This window comes from Hydra vulgaris, chromosome 08, assembly GCF_038396675.1.
Source record: "Hydra vulgaris chromosome 08, alternate assembly HydraT2T_AEP".
NCBI classification, from domain to species: Eukaryota; Metazoa; Cnidaria; class Hydrozoa; order Anthoathecata; family Hydridae; genus Hydra; species Hydra vulgaris.
The window spans coordinates 40,037,671-40,060,118 of NC_088927.1; the positions used below are offsets into that span (position 1 = coordinate 40,037,671).

Here is a 22,448-nt window from a genome sequence, read left to right on the forward strand (position 1 = left end):
CAATATTCTATATAAAAGTTTTACTGACTTAAACAGTCAATAAAAACTTTTCATTCAACAACCTTATTTATTTAAATTCGTTCTTTTTCACTTATATCTAAGTTTTATTTTACACTTTAGGTGTCCAGGCTAGTACCACCTTAGGTGGTACTAGGTCACACTTTACTAACATACACTTTAGGTGTCCAGCTAGTACCACCTTAAACAAGTCCCAATCGACAAAACAAAATAAACCGAATACTACCATAAATACTACCGACAAAACATAATGAACCGAATTTATCTGAAGAAGTATATTGTCGAAATGTCTGGCTGTCTACGATGTCTGTCTGTTTTTAAATGAAAAGCGTGTTTCACAGGCGCGCGTACATTATAGCGAATTTGAATAATAAAATTTTTTGTTTTTTCAGAACTTATTCTTTTTATGTTTATTTTTATTTGATGAAGTAAGATACTGTTAAGTGGGAGAAGAAAAAAAACAAACAATAATGGAAGAAGTTATGGAAGAAGTTCAGAATTTATTTGAAACGTTCAAAAATGATGAAAGTTGTTTTGAACTTGATATTTCATCTTATGACATAGAGGAAATTCCATATTCTTTATTTAATTTGCCAACCAATAGACTCAAGTTTCTTATTCTTGACCACAATATCTTAACATCATTGCCTTTTGATATAAATAAGTTGGTTATGTTAAGAAAATTAAGTATTGTTGGTAACGAGTTGACCGAATTAAGTCATAGTTTTTCTTCATTATTGTGTTTAGAAGAATTAAATCTTAACGAAAATTTATTGACAGTTCTTCCTTCTGATATTGGAAAATTACAATCTCTTCAAATATTTTCTGCAATTGGAAATAATCTAAGATCTCTACCACCTAGTATAACACAGCTTGAATCATTAAAAGAGCTGCATCTCGATGAAAACAAAATATCCTATCTTCCTTCTAAATTTAGTGGTTTAAAGTCATTAATTGTATTAGACATTCTAAATAATTGCTTGGAAGAACTTCCTATAGATATAGGGAGTGTTAAAACTCTGCAAATTTTAAACTGCAATGGTAACTTGCTTAGATCACTCCCTGACAGTTTTTCCAATTTATTATCACTCAAGTTTCTTGATCTTGGTAGTAATAACATAGATGAATTACCAGAAACTTTGAGTTGTGCAAAAACTATTGAAAAGCTTTTTTTAGAAAATAATATGTTGAAAATAGTACCATTGTGGTTTCATGAATTACAAAATTTAGAAGAACTTTCAATACATGATAACGAATTGCAACATCAACCCTTTGACAATTTGTTTTGTAAAAGTTGTTTGAAATTAAAGAAATTAGAAGCAGGAGCAAATTTTATTTTTTCCTTGCCACCACACTTTGGATCATTAACAAATTTGGATTACTTGCACCTAGGGAGCACAAAAAATGAACTTGAACGCAGCCATTTCCAAAATGGAAACTGGATTACAACATTGCCTGATTCATTTTGTGAACTTTTTAAGTTAAAAAAGTTGAATATAAATGAAAATCAAATCGAACTACTACCTTTACAGTTTGGTGAACTTAAATCATTGACTTGGTTAGATTTGGGTCAGAATATGCTTCGAGTTCTTCCACCTTCATTTTGTGAACTTACAAACTTAGAGTTTTTGCAACTGTCTAAAAATATGTTAATGGAATTACCTGAAAACTTTGGAAACTTAAAAAACCTCAAAGATTTAAGATTAGATAATAATTGTCTCAAAAAATTACCTATATCAATTGAAAATGTTTTGGGTCTTCAATGTTTAGATCTTTTTCACAATAATCTCACAGAAATGCCGATGTTTGTATTTAAGTTAAAAAAAATAATTAGGCTAGATTTAGATCAAAATTTATTTCAACTTAGCATTGCAAATGTACCAAAAATTCTACCAAGTAAGTTTTTTTTTGTTGGGATATTTAAAATAAAAAGTAAAATTTATATGATTTATACAGGCTTCAGTTAAGTGTATTCTGTATGCCATATTCTCAGCATTAGAATTACCTATTGGGCAACTAGGCTGTAGCCTAGTGCCTCGCGATTTTGGGGGCCCTGAAATGGGTTTAAAGAATGTTTGCTTGGGTTTTTAGAGAGCTAATAAAAAAGATTACTTTCATAATTGTAATGGCTGCTACACAAAAATTCCCTCAGGACATTTATCAGTATTTTGTAAAGTTTATTTGCACAATTTTTTATATTTATTTTAATCCGCCTTCCCAAGACCACTGCAGTCGAGGATGCTGCTTTAGTTGTGGTTACTACTTACAACTCTATAACTCCAAAACATGAACCTTGACAAACAAGGCCGCTGTGCTGAGAAACAAATTGAGCATGGTACTACCAGGGATGTGGTGGGGATTGAACTCAAAATTACTTATAAGGCAAGCGCTCTACCTCTACACCAGTACTATTGCAACACTAATACCTTGGAGAAGAATTCATTAGGAACGAATTCTAGAACAAATCTATATGCAAGCCATTGTGCTAAACTAAAAAATTGAAGATACAAAAGCAAACCATGAACTGTTTAATGCTATATATACCATAGTTTTTCATTCAAAATATTTTTGAGAGCCCCAAAAATTGATTCAGTCCAGGGCCTTGGTAAATTCAGTCCTGCATATTTTATTTGCTTTTTGCACCTTTGTGTTTAATTTAAAAAAAGTTTTATAACAAGAGAATATTAAAACAATAAAGCTCTAATTGCAAATTTTTAAAACACTATAATTATGGTTTAAAGAAATGAACTAAATATAAATAAAAAATAAAAAAAAAAGTTAAGAAACTTTAAGCAATTGCTTCTTGTTCGTGATTTCAGAAACATTCAAAATTATTTATTTAAAGTTTTTATTTATAAATTTAATTTGTAATTGATTTAATAATTAAGTTGTTAATTGTTGAATTATTATTTTTTGTACTTTTTATTGTATTTTATAAACTATAAACAAACTTTAAGAAAAGTAAAAAGATATAAAAAAAGTTAAACATTGATTTAACGGTAAAGGTATTAGATTTAAAAGATAATGGGAGTGAGGAAAAAAACTTTTAAAAAACTTAAAATTTTTGAAACTTTTTTTGCTTCATAATTTTTATCTCAATGAAGGCATGTTGTTCTTTGCATCTTAAAATTAAAGTATTAAATTAAATAGAGTATAAAGATCCATAAACAACAACAAAAATCTGTTTAAAACATAGAAACATTATATTGCAATATATGAGTGGTGTAAAATAAAAAAAATTAATTAAGCTCTATAAATTTTTCTACCCTGAACAAACCCCTAACTATAGATTTTCTAGATCTATTTAATTTTAATTTTAGAAAGTGTGTGGTAACCTTAAATTTAAGAAAGTGTGTGGTAACCTTAAATTCATGATTCAATTATTTTGTAGAATTAATTATGTAGACATTTTCGAAAAAAACAATTTCAGAATTTGGGCAGTGCCCAAATACGTTCAACGCTGTTGAAAAGGGTCTAGAATAGCCCCTGCTTTGAAACTACACTTTACATTCTACATTTTACATTCCTTCAAAAATGAATTAAAATTTTTAAATAACAAAATCATATTTAATTTAATGTCTTTTAATTAAAAGTATATATATATATATATATATATATATATATATATATATATATATATATATATATATATATATATATATATATATATATATATATATATATATATATATATATATATATATATATATATATATATATATATATATATATATATATATATATATATATATATATATATATGTATATGGGCAACTCCATTTTTAATGTTACACGCAGAACAACTCTATCAAATATTTGCCTATTTAAACCGTTAATTAAACTTTTAGCTATTTTGTATGAAAGCTGTTAAGTCAAAAGAACAAAATAAGCTAAAAAGTTTTGAGTCTGGCCAAAAAAGGGCGAATTTATTACTTAAAATGCCACTTAACTTACATTACACAGAAAACAAGGTAAAAAAGTTGCTTCAACTCTTAGGTCAGATTTTTCCAAACCAGTAAAGCGGTTTAAACAAGAAACTTTCACAAGATGTTGAGAATTCTATACCAATTTAAAAAATATTTAAAAAATTATCAAAGGTTAGAGGTTAGAGATTTATTAGAGGCTAAAGATAATAAACTGGTTTTTTTGATACTATATATTTAACTTACGTTACATGACTTACGTTACCAAGTGATTATTATCATGGATTTTTTATATCTATTATTAAGAGTTAGAGTTCGTAGCAAAAGAATTGAATTCATTTATTAAAAATAATTAACAAAGGAAGTTTTAAAATACTGGTTGCACTCTTCCTGAGTGATTTTTCATAACATTTATGTAAATTATCAAATCGAAAACAGTTTTTCTGCAAGACCAAGAGCAACTTAAAAATAATTATTTTAGTATTACAACTTTATTGATACTTATTTGAGTCATTTAAATAAGAAAATCTTTGGTTTGTCCAAGTTTTTAATTACACTTCTTATGTTTATGCATATTGCCTTATTTTCATTAGGTTGAATTTTTAAAGTGCTGCAAAGTATTTACATTTCAATCTATTAAAATATTTTTAATGTAAAAACTGTTATCACAATTTAGGAGGGCGAGGATTTCAGGTATATGTGATCATTTATGACAGAAGGGAAGGGGTTAAGAGTTGACAAATATAGGGGGATGTGCTTTATGGATGACCCCCCTTAATTGCATTTATAAACGATTTGTTTTACTAAAACAAAAACAAAAAAGATTCTAACTGATTTTTTTTTTATTAGGAGAATATATCAAATAAATCTTTTTTTCTTATTATTATCTAAACAAAAATATTTATATAATTTTTATTTCTATTTTTTTTATGTATATTTATATGTCAACCAAAATAATGAATACATAAACAAAATAAAAAACACTAATATAAGTAATTTTAATTAACATTAAAATAAAATAAAAGATTTTTTTTCTAAATTCTCCTCATATAAAAAGTTTCAGTTTAAACCTTGTCAAACCAACACAATGAAGTAAGTTTACTTAATGGCGTAATTCATTTTATTAACAAAAAAGCACTAGAACTTTAGTAAATGCATGTAGTTTTAACTTACATTACATAAATTAAAATAAAAACTTGCTTTAACTAAGCATCTTTATTCAAAACTTTAAATATAAAAATGTAACATTTAATATTCTTTCGCATATATTATTAAAAAATTTAAGTTTTTTAACTAAATTTTAGAAAAAAACAAAACTTTATCATGTTTTTGTTAACTTGTGTTACATGAAAATTGCAAAAGTTCTTTTGTTATTTTCTTGAAATATATATATTTAAACATGTTAGCTCCATTTTCATGCTAAATTAATTCCGATTATGCAAATAAATTCATGGTTAAAATAATATTTTACAATTATACTTTTTTTATCATGTGACAATGAGAAAAACTTAAAAAAGCATAAAAATGACTTAAATAAATTCATTTTAGTACTAAAGATATATTTTAAATAAACTTTCGTGTGTCTACATCATTTGCTAAAAGTAAACGAAAAAGGGAATAAAATTTAACTACTTTTTCATTTTCCGATGTGGAATTGCCCATATATATAAAGTTAAAGTTAGGATAGGGTTTGTAGGGTAAAATTGCTGAATATGTACACAAATTGCCATTTCGTACCTAAAATGCTAGCAGTGTAACGCTTCTTAACAAGGCCTGACCTAATTGTTTCAATATATCTGTCACAAGTATTTGTGGTCTTTGAAAGCAACTTTCTATCAGTTGAAACTTACCCCTTGCAAAGTTGACTTCATTTTCTTGCTAGTTAAAACTGACTTCTTGCAAAGTTCACCTGATTTGCTTGCTGAATTAAAATTAGTGAGACTAATTTTAATTCGACTGTTTCTTCTATGGATCTCAGTATTGATGGCTGCTATCCTTTGATTTACAAATATTCAAATAGTAACATGCTTGGCGTCAACGTATACTTATGCATTAATTCACTTATTTGTCATGAAATCAGGTTTTAATCCTCTGACCATTCTTTTATGTGTTTCTGCGTAGCACCTATTTTACCACTCAATTTACCTCCTAACTTTTGTATTTCCTAATCTTTTACTTAGTTAACTTTTTGACTTTTCCAGACAAACCTAATCACTCACCCTAATTCACTTTTTGATACATAGGGCCTAGGTAGCCTCCTGGATAAAGACAGGTACGGAAGTTTTTGTTCCTTATTATCGGTTTAAAGTAGGGATTACTTTTTTCTATACTTTCAGAATTCCATATATTTCTTTAAAATTTTATTTTATGGAAAGCCAAATAGTTTTTTGGAAATGTTAACTTTTTTTTTGTTTAACTTTTTTTTTTGTAGCTTTAAGTCATTAAATAATTAAAACAGTTAAGGCATCTTTCGTCAATTAAACAACACTATATTTAGTTAATTTATAGGCTTGTGCAACAACTTTTTTCTTATTTGTGTGCTTGTATTTTTTATTAATTGTTTTCACTATTTCACCTAAAAATCTAGTGTAATTTTTTTTTTTTATGTATATAAAATAATTTGGTTTATAAACCTTATTTAAATTAAAATACTACTCTTTTAATTAAAAGAATGCCTGCCAAATCCTAAACCCTATGTCAATGTATGTACACTGCACTATGCCTATCTCTATTCAAGTCAGTCAATGTATGATACTCCACTGTGACTATGGCTAAATCTGTCGATTTATATATGCATTGATGCACTTATTCTATGAAACCTTAAAAATTAAAAATAAATGATGAATATATCTATAAATAAACAACAATAATAATTAAAGAAATCACAAAATCTTCAAAATAAAGCTATTTTCAAAATTATTAAAATTTAAAAACATAAATTCCAGCGGAAGATTTATACCCATATCTATGTCCACAGCACTATGCTGTTATGTTACTTGAATGAAAAATTAAAGTATTTCAACATTTTTTGTGTACAAATAATATATCTATTATATACGTGCATACAAATAATGAGTTTCTTTTCAAACACAAAGTATTCTTAATTATATGAATCGCATTTGTGATTCTGGATTTTTCTGCAGATTTTCAAATTCTCTGTTTTTCAGAATCACTCTTTTAAAGTTGTCCTCATTTCTTGGGATGTGGATGTCTAACAACTTTATCTGTTGCTAAAGTCATTTCTCAATTAAACTTTTCTATAGCTTGTGGTCCAGACAACATTCCTGTCATAGACTTACAAAGGTGTTCTCTGGAACTCTTTTTAATTCTCTAAACTATTTAATAAAAGCTAAAAGCTTTACTAAATATTGTTTTCCTGCTTGCTGGAAAATGGCATCTGTGGTTTCAATTTTAAAAACTCTGGAGAACATTCTGACCCCTTCAACTATTGTCAGATCATTCTTCTCTCTATTACCAGAGAGGTCTTGAAGTCTTTAATCAACAAATTTCTTTTGTCCCATGTTTATTCCAACAACTCACTCTGACAATCAATCTTTTCGATCTTCTTGTTCTATGGTTGACTTCTAGTTACTTCTGAGAACCTTATGGTTCTACTCTTGGTGCTGTACATTAATGATCTTCCTGACGTTTAAAGTGGCTCACTTTGCTTACAGCTTGCAGTGGCTTGTGAATTTTAACTCCTGAAAAATTCCATTATTTACTGCAAATAACTATTGCAATATTGTTGGCATTACTATATTAATGAATGACAACTACCTTACTAAGTCCTTTTTTTTTATGTCTTCTGGGATTGTTATTCACCACTGACCTTTCATGGAAACCCTAAAATCGATCGCAAAGTTCTACAAATCACTTATTTGTCCTTGTATGGAATATAGAAAATATATAAGATATAGATAAAAAAGAATTAAAGAGAAAAGAAACAGTTGACAAAATAATTGTAAAGTTGAAGGTTGTATAAGTTAGGGAAATAAAGGATTGGAGAGAGTTCAAAGCATTGAAGTAGGAGGAAAGAACTCAACGAGTAAAATATTTTTTGTTTTTTGTTTTAAACATCTTCGCTTCCAACAAGGCTGCAAGCAGCCACTAATTAGGTTGGAAGTTACTGGAAGAGAAAAAATGAAGATTGTAGAGCAAGATAACGATTGACAGATGACTTAAAGGATTGCAAATTATATGAATCAGGAAAGCAAGATGAAGGAAGCAAATTCCAAAGAACTGATGTTTGAGGAAAAAAACTAGAGGAATAAAAGTTTTTGGAGCACAGTCACAGAAAAAAGATGAGCTTAATTGAATGATGAGTAACATGAGAATGTATTTTAGTAGATGGCACAAGAGACACTAGCTCTTTAGAGCAGTGCCCATTATAGTATCTGTAGAAAAGAGAAAGAGAAGCAACATTACGACGATGTGATAATGGTTGGAGGTTGGCTGCAAGAGCAGGTCCAACTATGTTTAAAATGCGTTTTTGCACCTTGTCTAAAAGAGAAAGGACATCATTAGAAGATCCGCCACAGATATGGCAACAGTATTCCATACAAGGCCGGATTTGAGATTTATAGAGATAGAGAATAGAATCCAGAGTAAGAAAGTGTCAAGCTTGATAAAGAGATGCAACCTTTGCAGATGTTAATTTTGCAATTGATTTGATATATGTTTTCCAAGAAAGATCGGAAGTAAGAGTTAATCCTAGAAGATAAAGAGTAAATGACTCATCAAGTACATTACCGTTCATAAATATAGGAAGAACTAAATTATTGCGATAACGATTGGCTGAAAAAATTGAGTTTTATCTGTATTGAAGTTCACCAGCCACTGTGAACCCCAAGCTGTAGCAGAAGTGAGATCCTTTTCAAGCTCAAATGCCCCCTCCAAGCAATCAGAGAGTGTTGGTTTCTTATCACGACAAGAATAAATGGTAGTATCATCAGCAAACAAACCTTAGATGTGGGATTATCTGGAAGATTGTTAATGAAAATTAAAAAGAGTATAGGGCCTAGGATAAAACCTTGAGGAACCCCTGAATTTACAAAATAAGAGGAAGAGTGCTATAAAAGTTGTCCATCGAGGACAACTTTTATACTATGTTTGGAAAGGAAGGATTCAATAATCTTTAAGATGTTACCAGATAAGAAAGCTTATACCAAACTTTATCAAAAGACCAGCATGCCAAACTTTATCAAAAGCTTTAGAAATGTCTAGAGCAATGGTCTTAAACTCTCCAACTTTATCTAATGCACAATAAAACCTATCGGTTATTAGTTACTGTTAGCAAATCAGCTGTAGAATGAGAAGATTGAAATCCATATTGATGATCAGAAAGTAAGTTATTAGTTTCAAGATGAGAAATTAAGTGTTTGTTAATTAAAAATTCAAAAACCTTGCTTATGATAGGAAGAAGACTAATGGAGTGGTAGTTAGGCGAATCGGTTTTAGAGCATAAAGGGACAGACATTGTAAAAGCATGCTATACTGTAAAAGACAAGTCAAGCAAGAATGAGTTTTGGTTGATGGAACTAAAGATAATAGCTTCTTTAAGCAGTGACCATGATAATACTTGTTGACAAGAGAAAGAGTGCATCTCTTTCTCTTTTCTACAAGCACTATCAGTCTTTTGATAATGAGACAAGGCTCAAGCTTGACAGATAAAGTAGGCCCAACTACGTTTACAATACGCTTTTTGACCTTGTCTAGAAGAAAAAAAAGAATTCCAGCTGGAACAAGAATCATAAATGAAGATTAAAGTGAAAGCCTGCACCTCAGCATCCTTGCTATATAAATTATATTTATAACCTGTAGTATATAAACAGGGCCGAATTAAAAAATTCAAAATCAGCATGCAAAAAAATTCTAATTAAAAATCATTAGCATAGCAATGCATTTATAATAGGCTATAGACACTTTGAGTATATTTGATTGAGAAATCCTAAAGTATTTCCAGAACCTGTAGAATATAAAATTCCAGAACTTGTAAAATATAAAATTCAACTTACAAATTGAATTTTATACTCTACAACTTCAGTCTTTCTTTTCAAATTCAGCATATAATTTAAAAAAATAAAAGGCTTGTTTAAAACCCCAACTAATCAAAGTATATCAAGAACATCAGGATTTTTTTACAAACCTTGTTGCAAGTCGTTGGAATAAATTAGCGCATGATGTAGTTGATACACCTATAGTAAACTCTTTTAAAAAGTATGTTTATGATGTTGCTTAGGCGGCAGCAATGTCAATCGTCAGCATATGAAAGCCTGGTGTTGCTTTCTTTCATCAATATTAAACTTTTTATGAAAAAGTTTTATTGTTTATTGTAATAAATAAATAAAGAAATTTTGTTTTCAGTTGTAGTCCCGTTAGATAAAAGATTATGCTTTAGAAGCTTTCGAACACCTCGAAGAAAACAGTTACCCAATTACTTGAAGAATGCAATTACCTTAAACTGTAATACAAAATTGCTTGTCATTTACAATATGTTGTAAGTGACAAGCAATTTTGTATTGCAGTATGAGGTAATTGTGTTCCTTGAGTGTATTTAAGCAGAGTGTTTTTAATGTTTGATTGTAACTAAAACGCTTAGTTAATGATATTGCATGTTGTTGAACACGTTTAATGAGAGAAGAAATTTTTGAGGAATGACCACGCTTGCATTCAAAATTTTTGATGCAGTAATTATTCCATAGCTGGAGAGCTCCGATACCAAAAAGACTTCTTGAGACAAGCAATCATTTTATTGTGAACCTTAGCTGCTGCTTCTACTTGTACTTTGACTTTAAGGTTGTTGGATATTAGTATTTCAAGGTCTTGCTCAATGCATGCTGGAACTAGATTGTGTCTGTTATCATCTATGTCAGCTTTGGTAATTAGCTTTTGTGACAACCAACTTTCATTAGTTTACACTTCTCTGCGTTAAAATTCACAAGGCAGTTGTGCGACTAACTTACAGTGCTGTAAATGTCCATTTGCAGTTTTTCATATTACCATGTAACAAATTTTCACTTTTGTTCTGTTCCTGGGTTGAATGTGTGTTTTCCTAACCCATTAGATCTAGAACAAGTAGGAAATCACTGCTTTTCCAAAAAAACTTTGCTATTGTGACCAGGACAATGAAATTTAGAAAATCATGTCTTTTCGTGAAAACTCTTGATTCGCTTTCAATGCCATGCTTCCTCCTACAATATTCCTGAACTGCTAGAGATGTCCAGATGTTTCTACAATTCTCCATAACACTCTAGAATGTTCAAAGCAACTTCCAGAACTTGAGAAACTCTTGAAACTTTTGTAGAATGTCCTTGAACGTTCCAAAAGTAACTGTACAAGTATAAAAACACAGGTATCTCAAACCAAGATTCTAATTCGTGTTATTACAGACTGAAAGGATAACAATTCATAGTTGAAGAGAAGTTATTTATTTGATATAGCATCAAGAGGTTTTTTGCATCCAGCTGATTCATTCTGCTACTTGTGCGGGCAATACAAGAGCAAAAAAGTATTCAATGGAAGCAAGTCGTATAATATGTAAGGTCTATAAGGCATACTTTAGCGTGCTGGTCGGGGACCAAGACAAATCTTAGGTACCGCATTTTACATGCAAATATTGCAAGAAAACACTTGAAGGTAAACTGAACAGTTGCTTTTCACTTATATTTGTTTTGATTTATTTTCATAAAAATTCAATGCTTTAGGTCTAGTTTATTTCAAGGAGTTGTAATTTACAAAGTTTTGTCATAAGTTGTGTACTGTAGCAGGCCTTGTTTTAAAGCCTTAAGCTGTCAGCAATTTTTGTATGCGTAAAGCAATTTTAGGTACGTCTTTTATAACTTTTAAGTTATTCTATAAGCAGTAAGATAAAAGAAGTAATTATAATTTATAAAAAACCACATTAACTTTTGAATGACGATTATGTGAAAAAGTTTGTTACAAAAGTTTCAATGACAATTATGTTAGATATAAATGCTATTTACTATTGAAAAAGACTCAAAAGTTAAAAACTATGAAAACTTAATCTCTATTAAGCTAATTAATTTATCGAAATATTTAGTAACAGAAAACAAAATTGTTTAAAGTTAAGAACAAATTTTTTTTGTATATGAAGTTATTAAATGAAACGTAAAAAAAAAAACAGAAAAGAAAAATATAATAAAAAATGTTATTTATTATCTTGTGAGCACAAGAATATTTATTCAATTTTTGATTGCAATGAAAAAAAGCTTATTTAAATTTCTATTTACCAATAAAAAATAAATTAATAATAAAAAAAAGTTAAATTTTATTTTATCTTTATTTTATACTAAGATATTTTACTTTTATTTTGTTTTTATTTCATTGTAATGATTGATTTTTTCGCTTGAAAAACCCTTATACTTAAAGCTTGAAGCAAAGATAAATAATATAATTTAATTCTGATTAAAAAAATGATTTAATTTAAAACTAATTTAATAAAAATATATATTTTAATTTTGATTTAAAAAAAAAATTAATTTTGATTTAAAAAATATATATAATTTAATTCTGATTAAAAAAATACTGGGTTTAACTTAACTGTCAAATTTATTTAAAAATATTACTAAATATTGTTTAATATTAAAAATTAGCTCATTTTTATTGGAATTGTTTTTTCGGTTTTCTTTCCTAAAATTTATTTTTTTTTTACTTAAAATTATATTATAAGTAAATGTGTTCCGAGGCAGCATCAAAAATTTGCACAAAATGTAAGTAACTTTTTTTTTATAACGCAAGTAAAAGTGCAGAATTTTTTTTTATAAATGATATATACAGCGATATAGTTTTAATAAATGTTATTTGGAAAAATAATCTTTGCTTTCACAATAAAATCGTTAATAAAATAATTTTTTTTTTATTGGTTACTTGGGAGTTTTTTTTAAAATAAAAATTTTAGTTGCAAAGCTACAATTAGAAGTTTAAGAAATAATCATTTAAAAAAATTTAACATTTAAATTCAAATAAACAAATGTTGAGAAATTGAAAGAAAATGAACATTCCCTAATAGTAATAATAAACAAGTTAAGTAATATTTAACTTGTTTTAGGGTAATAATATTGCAGTAATTTAAAAAAGTTAATGTCTTTAAAAAATAAAAAAATAAAGAGAATTTTATGACATTAAAATTATATTAGGCAAAATGTGTTAAGCATTTTTTATTTAAAACAATGCCTGCTGTAGGCAAATACGCTCCATCTTGAAATTGTTCCATATTTTAAAATTTCTTGTTCTGAAATTGTTTATCCGGACATACTTTCTTCCATCGCCCCAGTACCACACAGCTCTGATCTGTCTGTTCTGAAGACGGCGTCAGCCATCTTCAAGAGACAGTAGCAAGTCAGATAGCAAGACAGATACTGGAGATATGGACTATGATTCTGCAGATGAAATTGGGCATAGAAAGCCATACTCCCCTAACTAGAAAGAGGTAAACAATTTAATTAGGGACCTTGGCCTTACAAAATCGAATGCTGAGTTTCTGATATCTAGGCTCAAACAGTGGAACTTGGTTGATGATAGTGTACAAGTCACAGATCAGAGAAAGGGGCATCAAAGATTCTCCAACTTCTTCAATTAGCGTGATGGTCTGTGCTTCTATAACAATATTGCCGGTCAATTCTAGGCTATAGGTATTCATAGACAGTTCATCCCAGAGTCTTAAAGCTGTGTTGCTTTATAGTGGAAATAACTACTTGTTTCTCCCAATGACCCTTATTGTGCATCTCAAAGAACACTACACTAGCGTCAAAATGTTGCTGAGTACATTAAAGTATGACAGCTGCAGATGGGAGGTCATCAGTGACTTCAAATGGTATCATTCTTCAATTATGGGTCTTCAAGCAGGATTCACAAAATTTCCTTGTTTCCTCTGTCTCTGGGACAGCCATGACACTAAGGCGCATTATCGCACAAAGGACTGACCATATTAGACTGAGTTTTCTGTTGCAAATAGCAATGCGACGTGGGAGCCACTGATAGAACCTCATAAAGTGCTTATGCCAACACTGCACATCAAGTTAGGCCTCATTAAGCAATTTGTCACTGCTCTTAACAAGAATTCAGCAGCATTTCAATACATTCAAGATCTTTTTCTGAAGCTGTCTGAGGCAAAGGTCAGGGCTGGTATATTTTTCGGACCACAGATCAAGAAGATCATAGAATGTGAGGATTTTGCAAAGCAGTTGAACAGGATGGAGAGGGCGGCTTGAAGCAGTTTTGTTGCAGTTGTTCAAGGTTTCCTGAGTAATCACAAAGCTGAAAGCTACGTGGAGTTGGTGCAGACTCTCATAAAGAACTACGCCTAAATAGGATGCAGAACATCTCTGAAAGTCCATATCCTTGTTTCGCATATCAAAAAATTCAAGGAGAACATGGTCGCTTACTCCGAGGAACAAGTCAAGGGCTTTTATCAAAATATATTGGACTTTGAAATTCATTACCAAGGGCAGTATAACGAAAATATGATTAGAGACTACATTTAAGGGCTACTTTGAGAGATTGAATTACAGAAGAATCATAGATCTAGAAAATCTAAAGATTTCTGAACCTTATTAAGTGGTTTCCAACTGCGTTTGTCTATTCCTTGTGCAATTTTTGTTTTTACCTGATCATAATGATGAAAATGAAAAAAAAATCGTTCTATTTTTACAAAAAAACTAGTTTTCTTTGTACTGTTGTCGTGTAAGCAAAGTTTGTGCTTAATGAAGTCATTTTTTTTATATACTTTAGGCATAAGCAATTGAAATATATCACTTAAAAGCCAGGAACAAAAATTGTGTTACATAGTGTAATCAGAGAAAGTTTGATAAACATCAATAAGTCATTGATGATGCCATCATTGGCATATAATTTGGTATGGTTATAAATTTAGTCTGGTAAGTCATTCATGAAGAACAAAAATATCAGTGATGAAAGAACTGATTTATGAGTGACGCCACTTGTCACCGATTCTTACTCGGATGTTTATTCTACAATTATTACTCATTGTGTTCTATTAGCCTGTATTCTAGTTTAATAGCTGGCCTCAAATACCATACACATAAATCTTATGAAGAAGTCGTTAAGTGACAATATGTATATAATATATATATATATATATAATATATATAAAATATATTTTATATATATTATATTATATACATATATATATATATATATATGTACATATATATATATATATATATATATATATATATATATATATATATATATGTATATATATATATATATATATATATATATATATATATATATATATATATATATGTATATATATATATATATATGTATATATATATATATATGTATATATATATATATATATATATATATATATATATATATATATATATTTGAAAGATTGCCTGCCTAAACCAACACCCCAGTTAATGTAGCAGCTTTCCTTGCGTGTTTACCTATTTTTCAGTTAATGTAGCAGCACTCCTTGTACATTTATTTATTTATCAGTTGATGCAGCAGCACTTCTTGCATGTTTGCATATTTGTCAGTTGATATAGCAACACTCCTCGCATGTTTTACCTATTTGTCAGTCCATTTAGTAGCACTTCTCCCATGTTTTACCTATTTTTCAGTCGATGTATGTAAACAGTTAAAAATTAAACATAAAAATGTTTAAATGTTTTTAAAAACATTCTAGTCTATTAATTTGCATTTTGTGGTTTTTAAAAAAAACGATAAAATTTAATTACTTTCCTCAATTAAATTTAATGGTTTTGACATAAACTGTACTTAATTTTGTCTTGTCAGACAATATTTAGAGGTCCCTACTAAAATACACTTTTTTAAGGAAAACGTAAAAAAAGGAATGAGGCTCATTTTTTTTAACATTATTGATTTTTATCACAAATAACATTTATTGAATCACCATGTGTCATAATTATTTTAAAATATTGTAATCACATGAACTAGAAGTGGCTCACACAGTCGTTTATGAAAAAATATTTTTGTTTAAGCCTACAATAACCACCTACCGGTATCAATGTCAAGTATCTGTCAGAAGTTATTTATTGACATTTATCACCACTCCCTTAGTTGGAGCAGGAAACTGCTTCCAATGACAGTAAATATTATTTTTGAGTTTCATTTTTCATCAGTGCTCTGTTGTAGCTTTGGATGAGGGCAATACCTCACTCTGCCATGTCATTAACAACCTTGAAAAGGGTAACTTTTGCACTCATGTCATGGAATATCGCATTATTGGACCATAGAGTAGGTGGTTTTCATAGGAATGATTTAGCCTTATCTTTTCTGTTTTTAGATAGCAAATCAAAGAATAAAATTGACCTGCTTGTGATGTATTCTAACAAAGGGCTGTGATCAAATTTTTTTTTTTTCAAGTCGCTTAATAACATTCTTGTTTGGTACATGCAAAAAGTTTACCACCATTGTTGTCTTGATTTCATCTTTGACCCGCTTGTCAAAATGAGCAAGTGGTACTAGATGCTCTGAAAAGTACTTTAAGTGTCACTTTAAAACAGCGGATGTTTTATCACTGACACAGCACTCGTGATACTCAAGTCAAGCAGCTTTAGTAGTTTAAGGTTATTTAGTGGTGCTTTCTTAGATTTGTGTGCTGTAAGTTGCATCTGATCTCTGAAGAGACATGTCTTAATAGAATAGGTGCCCTTAGCCACCCATCTTGCCTTGTGCAGGGCACCTGGTGTATGAAGACATAGCTTGCCATCAATTTCTCTGTCAAGAAAAATAAAGCATAATAATCTATAATCTTCTTGCGGAGATTTATCTCTGATTGCATTCTTATAAAATGAGATCATCTTTTGTCATAAACCATTAAGTATTCCATTAAAGACATCATCCAGCAGCAATTTTGAAGCTAGATTTGTTGATAACAGTCCAGTTCATTTAAAAGCGTTTGAAAACAGCGTTAGTTGGTCGGCTAACGGTTGCCACTGTAGCTGAGAGTACATCTGACAACCTGACCTCAAATATATGGTGACAATATGCAATCCATATCAGTTCAGGTTTCTAAGCTTTCTCAATGAGCATGCACTGATGAATTACAGTGTTAGAACTAATTGTGTTAAACACGAGTCCTTTAGCTTGTGAATGTAGCTGCCAGTCATCCAGTGCCTCAAGACAAGCCTTTGCCAGAAGTTGTTCCACTTGCGACTAAAATGAAAACTCTTTCTACAACCTCCTTACTCCCTAAAATATCAGGGAGTAGTTTGCCATCCCAATGCAGTAGTAGTAGTGGGGTCATTATCTCCCACGAATTTAGATTGCATCCCTGCACCAATAACCGAATATGTCTTGTTTCCTGCTTGTTGAATTGTGTTGCAAAATGAAGCAATATCTGATCAGTGTCAAGTGCTGGGACAGCATCAACGACGTATATCACATCCCAGTCTGGAAGCTTAACGCGGTCGAGAGCAACAGCAACCTACTTTGTAGCAATAGTTTTTTTCACTCTTTTCTGTTTTGGTTCATGTGCTGTTGAAATTGAAGGAGCATCAAAGGCATTATCACTTGCTGTGTATCGATGTTCTCTGGTTCTATAGCAGTTCCAAGTGCTTATTGCATTTCAATATCAGATTTTTCTTTCGAGAAACTGCCTTCAAAAGCATACTATTTTTACGAGCCTCTTTATCTGCAAGAGGCTTGTCTATACCAGCCATACTTGCACTAGATGGATCAACTCGCATCATCTGAGGGAATTGTTTATCCTCATCATTAGTCATCGTTGCTAGTGCATCTTTAGCTGAGATATCAAACAAATTATTTAGATTGCTCAGAAACAATTGTTCCTTCATTCTACAGCTGATTTTCTGTGTCAAACAACCTTGAAAAGGGTAACCTTATTAATACTTGTTAAAGTCACAATAGTGATTGAACAGCTTTCGTAGCTTGACCACATAGGAATCAACGCGCTGCGTTCGAATGCCGGCTTTACCCTAAATCACAAGTGCAGCATCAATGGTTGATTTACCGCTCTTGGAAATGTCATTCCAAGTTCTTGATGATAAAACAAAAAGTTTCTCAAAATCGACCCATTACTAGGCAGTCCAGATCCAATAATTTTCTTTTCGGGCATTCCAACAAGCCATACACTAACAGTACTCCTAGTCCTGGTTGAAGCCATGTCCAAATTCTGAAAGTATAAACTCAATGTATGGTTATATAAAATGTTTATCAATCAGGTAACAAATAGTAGGAAAAAAATTAGGTTATAAAAGAAAAATTTCCTACTATAATAAGTAAAGTATTTGAGTAAAATCAATACAAATATTTTTTTATAAATACAGAAGGCCTTTCATATAATCTTTGAAAACATATAATATGCTTTATAAAACTTATAAATCTTGTTGATAAATTCAGTAACAGTTGTTTAACAAAAAAAGAAAACATGTATCTTGAAAACTATGAATGAAAAGCTAAAAAATTTTATGTTTTACCAAAAATTCAGATTAGATTAAAATCTTATTAACGAATCAAACCCGTGTGATCTAAAAGGAAGACCAATACTATTGGTTTATTCCCACTATTATATAACCTATTATTATAATAATTATTATTATAACCTCCCACTATTATAGTGGGAGGTTTTTTTCACCTACCCAATGTCTTAGTGAACTAATAGAAATAAAATCTTATCACCTCTTGTACTAAAATTGAAGACATATACCAAAGATGATTGGCATTAGAGTACTAGCTAATAATATGGAATACCAAAATACCACATACTGTGTTGATATAGTATATAGACAGCTTCTAATCTAGTTCAGTGTTAAACTAGGTTTAGAAGCTGTTAAATTCTGGATATGTAAATTCTGTAAAGAAATACCTCTCAGATTTTCAGAAGCTTTCATTTTATAAAATGTAGATTTCATTTTAAAGAACAATAGTTTTATTTTCAATAAGGAGTTTTTCAATCAGTTAAATGGTACAGCTATGGGAACAAAAATGGTGCCTCCTTATACTTGTTTAGTAGTAGAAAGAAGTAAAATTATTTCTTGAAGTCTTGCCTATTTTTTTTGCATAAAATTGAGTTTGAAAGTATACAAAACTATTTCAAAAGACACATGAATGATGGCTTTGTTCCTTTTATCTATATGGTTTTGTTCCTTTAAATCTATAAATGTTAACTTGCTGTTAAAACGTCTTAATTTGTTACACCCCAATATTTATTATTAAATATACAGAAGAACAATCTGAAGTTGCACATGCGAAAACTACTGAGTTACAATTTTTAAACATTTTAGACATAATATTTAATCTACATGATAACAACATGGTTAAAATAGATATATTTTATAAACCTACAAATTTCCATGGTTATCTTAACTATAAATTAATTAATCCAAATGTTGTAAGTTATGTACTATGTACATTCAGTTGATAAATTTTATATTTTACCACATCATTAGGTAAAGTGTGGAACATTAAAACACCAAAGTCCTTTAATTCAATTTAAAAATGATAGAGTGAAGTGGTGCTAAACAAAAGCACATAAAAGAATAGTCTGTGGATTCAAACCTAGTTTCCTGACAAATGGGTGAGTTCTTCTGAATGTAAATATCCAGGCCAAGCATGTGACTATTAGAGTCTTAACGAATTAAAGGAAAATAACCATCAACACTAAGACCTCAAGATGAGACAGCTGAACTCAAATTAGTCTCACAAAGAGCAAGTAGGTCTGCTGAGCTTTGCAAGAGATAAGACTCAACAGAAGAAAAGTTACTTTGAAGACCACGAATATTAGTGAATGATATGTTTAGAGAATTGATGATGACTATGGTTTTTTACGTTTTATAGTTTTTGGTACTTTATTCATTTTTAAATTTTTTAAAGAACTCAACTCAAAGCATAGACAGTACTCAATACACTATTTAATAATCCAAGCAATTGCCTCATTACTATAAACCGTAAGCTGTAATAAAGGGCTCCAAATGTGGTCTTGACAAAGTACAGCAAAAGTAAACACAGGGACACCATCCAAGTTAGATAGAATCTGTTTACCCCTTAAGTCTTTGCTTAGGAGGCTTTCTACAAGACAGTAACCATATGCATTTAACATCTGTTCAAGATGAGTATTTTTATCAAGACACCATCTTGATCATCATCAAAAGTATATATGTATATATATTTATATAAATATATATATATATATATATATATATATATATATATATATATATATATATATATATATATATATATATATATATATATATATAATTATATATAGGCATATTCTGCTGACCTTATGCCGACTTCACACAGATTAAGGTCGGCAATATATCGCTAACCTTAATTTCCTAATTCCAAGGGCTGACATATATATATATATATATATATATATATATATATATATATATATTTATGTTTATATATAGGGCTGACATATATATATATATATTTATATATATATATATATATATATATATATATATATATATATATATATATATATATATATATATATATATATATATGTATATGTTTATATAGGTGATAACTATCCAGTGCGTGATCCATCTCTTAAAGATAATTGGAGGGGCAAAAGTCGCTATAAAAAAATGAGTGAAAATGTAATTGATTTTAAATATCCTGAAAATGAAGGTGAAAATGATACTCAGAAAGAAATTGAATGGAACTTTAATGCTTTGCAAAATGCAATGCGACAAGGAACAGCAATGTGGAGGTCCCATTCAAGTAATATACATATAATTAATATACATATATTTGATGTTTTATTTTAGTTAAAGTTAATATTATTTTATTAAAGTTTTTTTTTTAATTAAATGAAAACTAGGAAAAATAGTTTTTTTATCAATAATTTTTTACTATATTTTTTACTAATAAAATTTTACAATAATTTTTTACAATTTATCAATAATTTTTTACTAATAATTTTAATTATTCAACTGTTTTAGCATTTTATTATTATCTGATTATTATTATTTATTTGCATTTAAAGAAAAATACGGAAGGATGATACAAGTTATGTAAAAATTGCTATGAACAAGAAAAAAATGGTAATCTAGTATTCAGTTGTGATGAACGTTTTACTTTTATATTTTTTTTGAACAAAGACAAGGGGTCTGTCTAAACTATACAATCAGGAAGAGATTTCAATATCTTTTTAACTTTTTTGCAGAAGAAAAATCTTTGTCTGTTGTTTTTACATTTGTTACGTGAAGTATGTTTTTGAGCATGACCTTGTAGAAGGTGTAAATGTAAAAAACTCAGAAAAAAGTAGATCGACAAGTTTGTTTATAATTTTATGCTCAAGTTTTTAAACTTAAGTTTGTATATAATTTTATAAATATCAGTATATTTATCTTTCGAATTCGTCATTCGAATGATTTAAGATTAAAAGTGTGTTGAGTCTTGAGAAATAATCTTTATAAGGAATACAACATCCTTTACAGACTATACTAGCAAAATATTTCTGAACCTTTTCTATCTGACGTATATCTTTTAAATGGAAAGGATTCCACGCTAAAGGTATTGACAAGGTATGCGTTGTTTCCATCATCTCTTGCTTGATACAGCTTGCTGTTGTCCGCAATCAGCTCGATGCCACAATCACTGTCAATACACAAAGTTACATCATTTATAAAAGCTGAAAATAAGTTGGGGCTAAAAGCCAATACACTCCTTTGAGGTATTCCACTCTTTACAAAAATTTTATTTGAATATAAGTTACTGACACACATTGACAACAATTTGTTTAGAGTTTGTAATCTAGTTTAGCAATTCGCACTTAATACCATAGAAATACAGTTTGAACAGAGACCTTGAGTTAGTCATAGTATTAAAGGCTTTCTTAAAGGCTATATACACAATATCAACAATTCTTTTGTTGTTATCAGCAGTGGTCCACTTGTTTAAGGTTGTTAGTATCTGTGAACAGGCGTTCTATGCTTTAAAAAGCAGGCAGATCTATGCTTTAAAAAGTTGATGAACAGAAAAGAACAGTTTGTGATCGGGACTACATACACATTTATACATCCTAAAGTATATGTTTTTTAATCAAATTTCATATTATATTTTGTATATATATGCATATATAAACATCATTATGATCAACATGATCATCATAATTATCATTGTCATTATCATCATCATTATCATCATCATCATTATCATCATTAGGCTTTAGCCTTCCTCTTTTATGCTGTTTCTCTAATCATTGTCAATGCTCAAACGAGCTTTCATTTCTATTACGATAAACCAAAACTCATTCTAGCTTAGCTTCTTATTTAACAAGTTGCATCCTTTTACCGTATCTGTCCCTTTATACTGTATCTATTCTTTAAACTTTTATTAATCCAGTTTTTTTCCTTGCACATCAAAAAAACCTTAAAGCTCTTACTCATCTTTATGTTTTCCTTTTTTATACAACCTACAATTTTTAAGTGAACCTTTTTTCAGTTAGCCGTTTCCTAGTTTTTTTGACTTATCTTCTATTTTAATGCAACTCATAACTTTATAGTGGTTGCT

The 22,448-nt window shown here is 29.3% G+C and overlaps 1 protein-coding gene across 1 annotated transcript in view; it reads left to right on the forward strand.

Annotated features, from left to right (window-relative positions):
- Window positions 1–285: 285 nt before the first annotated feature.
- Window positions 286–22,448, forward strand: part of LOC101236247 (leucine-rich repeat protein lrrA) — a 33,005-nt gene continuing 10,842 nt past the window's right edge. Inside the window, exons 1-2 of the mRNA XM_065803700.1 lie at window positions 286–1,914; window positions 20,451–20,654. Coding sequence (XP_065659772.1) covers window positions 489–1,914; window positions 20,451–20,654 — 1,630 coding nt within the window. The 5' untranslated portion in view covers window positions 286–488. The remainder of the gene's footprint in view (window positions 1,915–20,450; window positions 20,655–22,448) is intronic.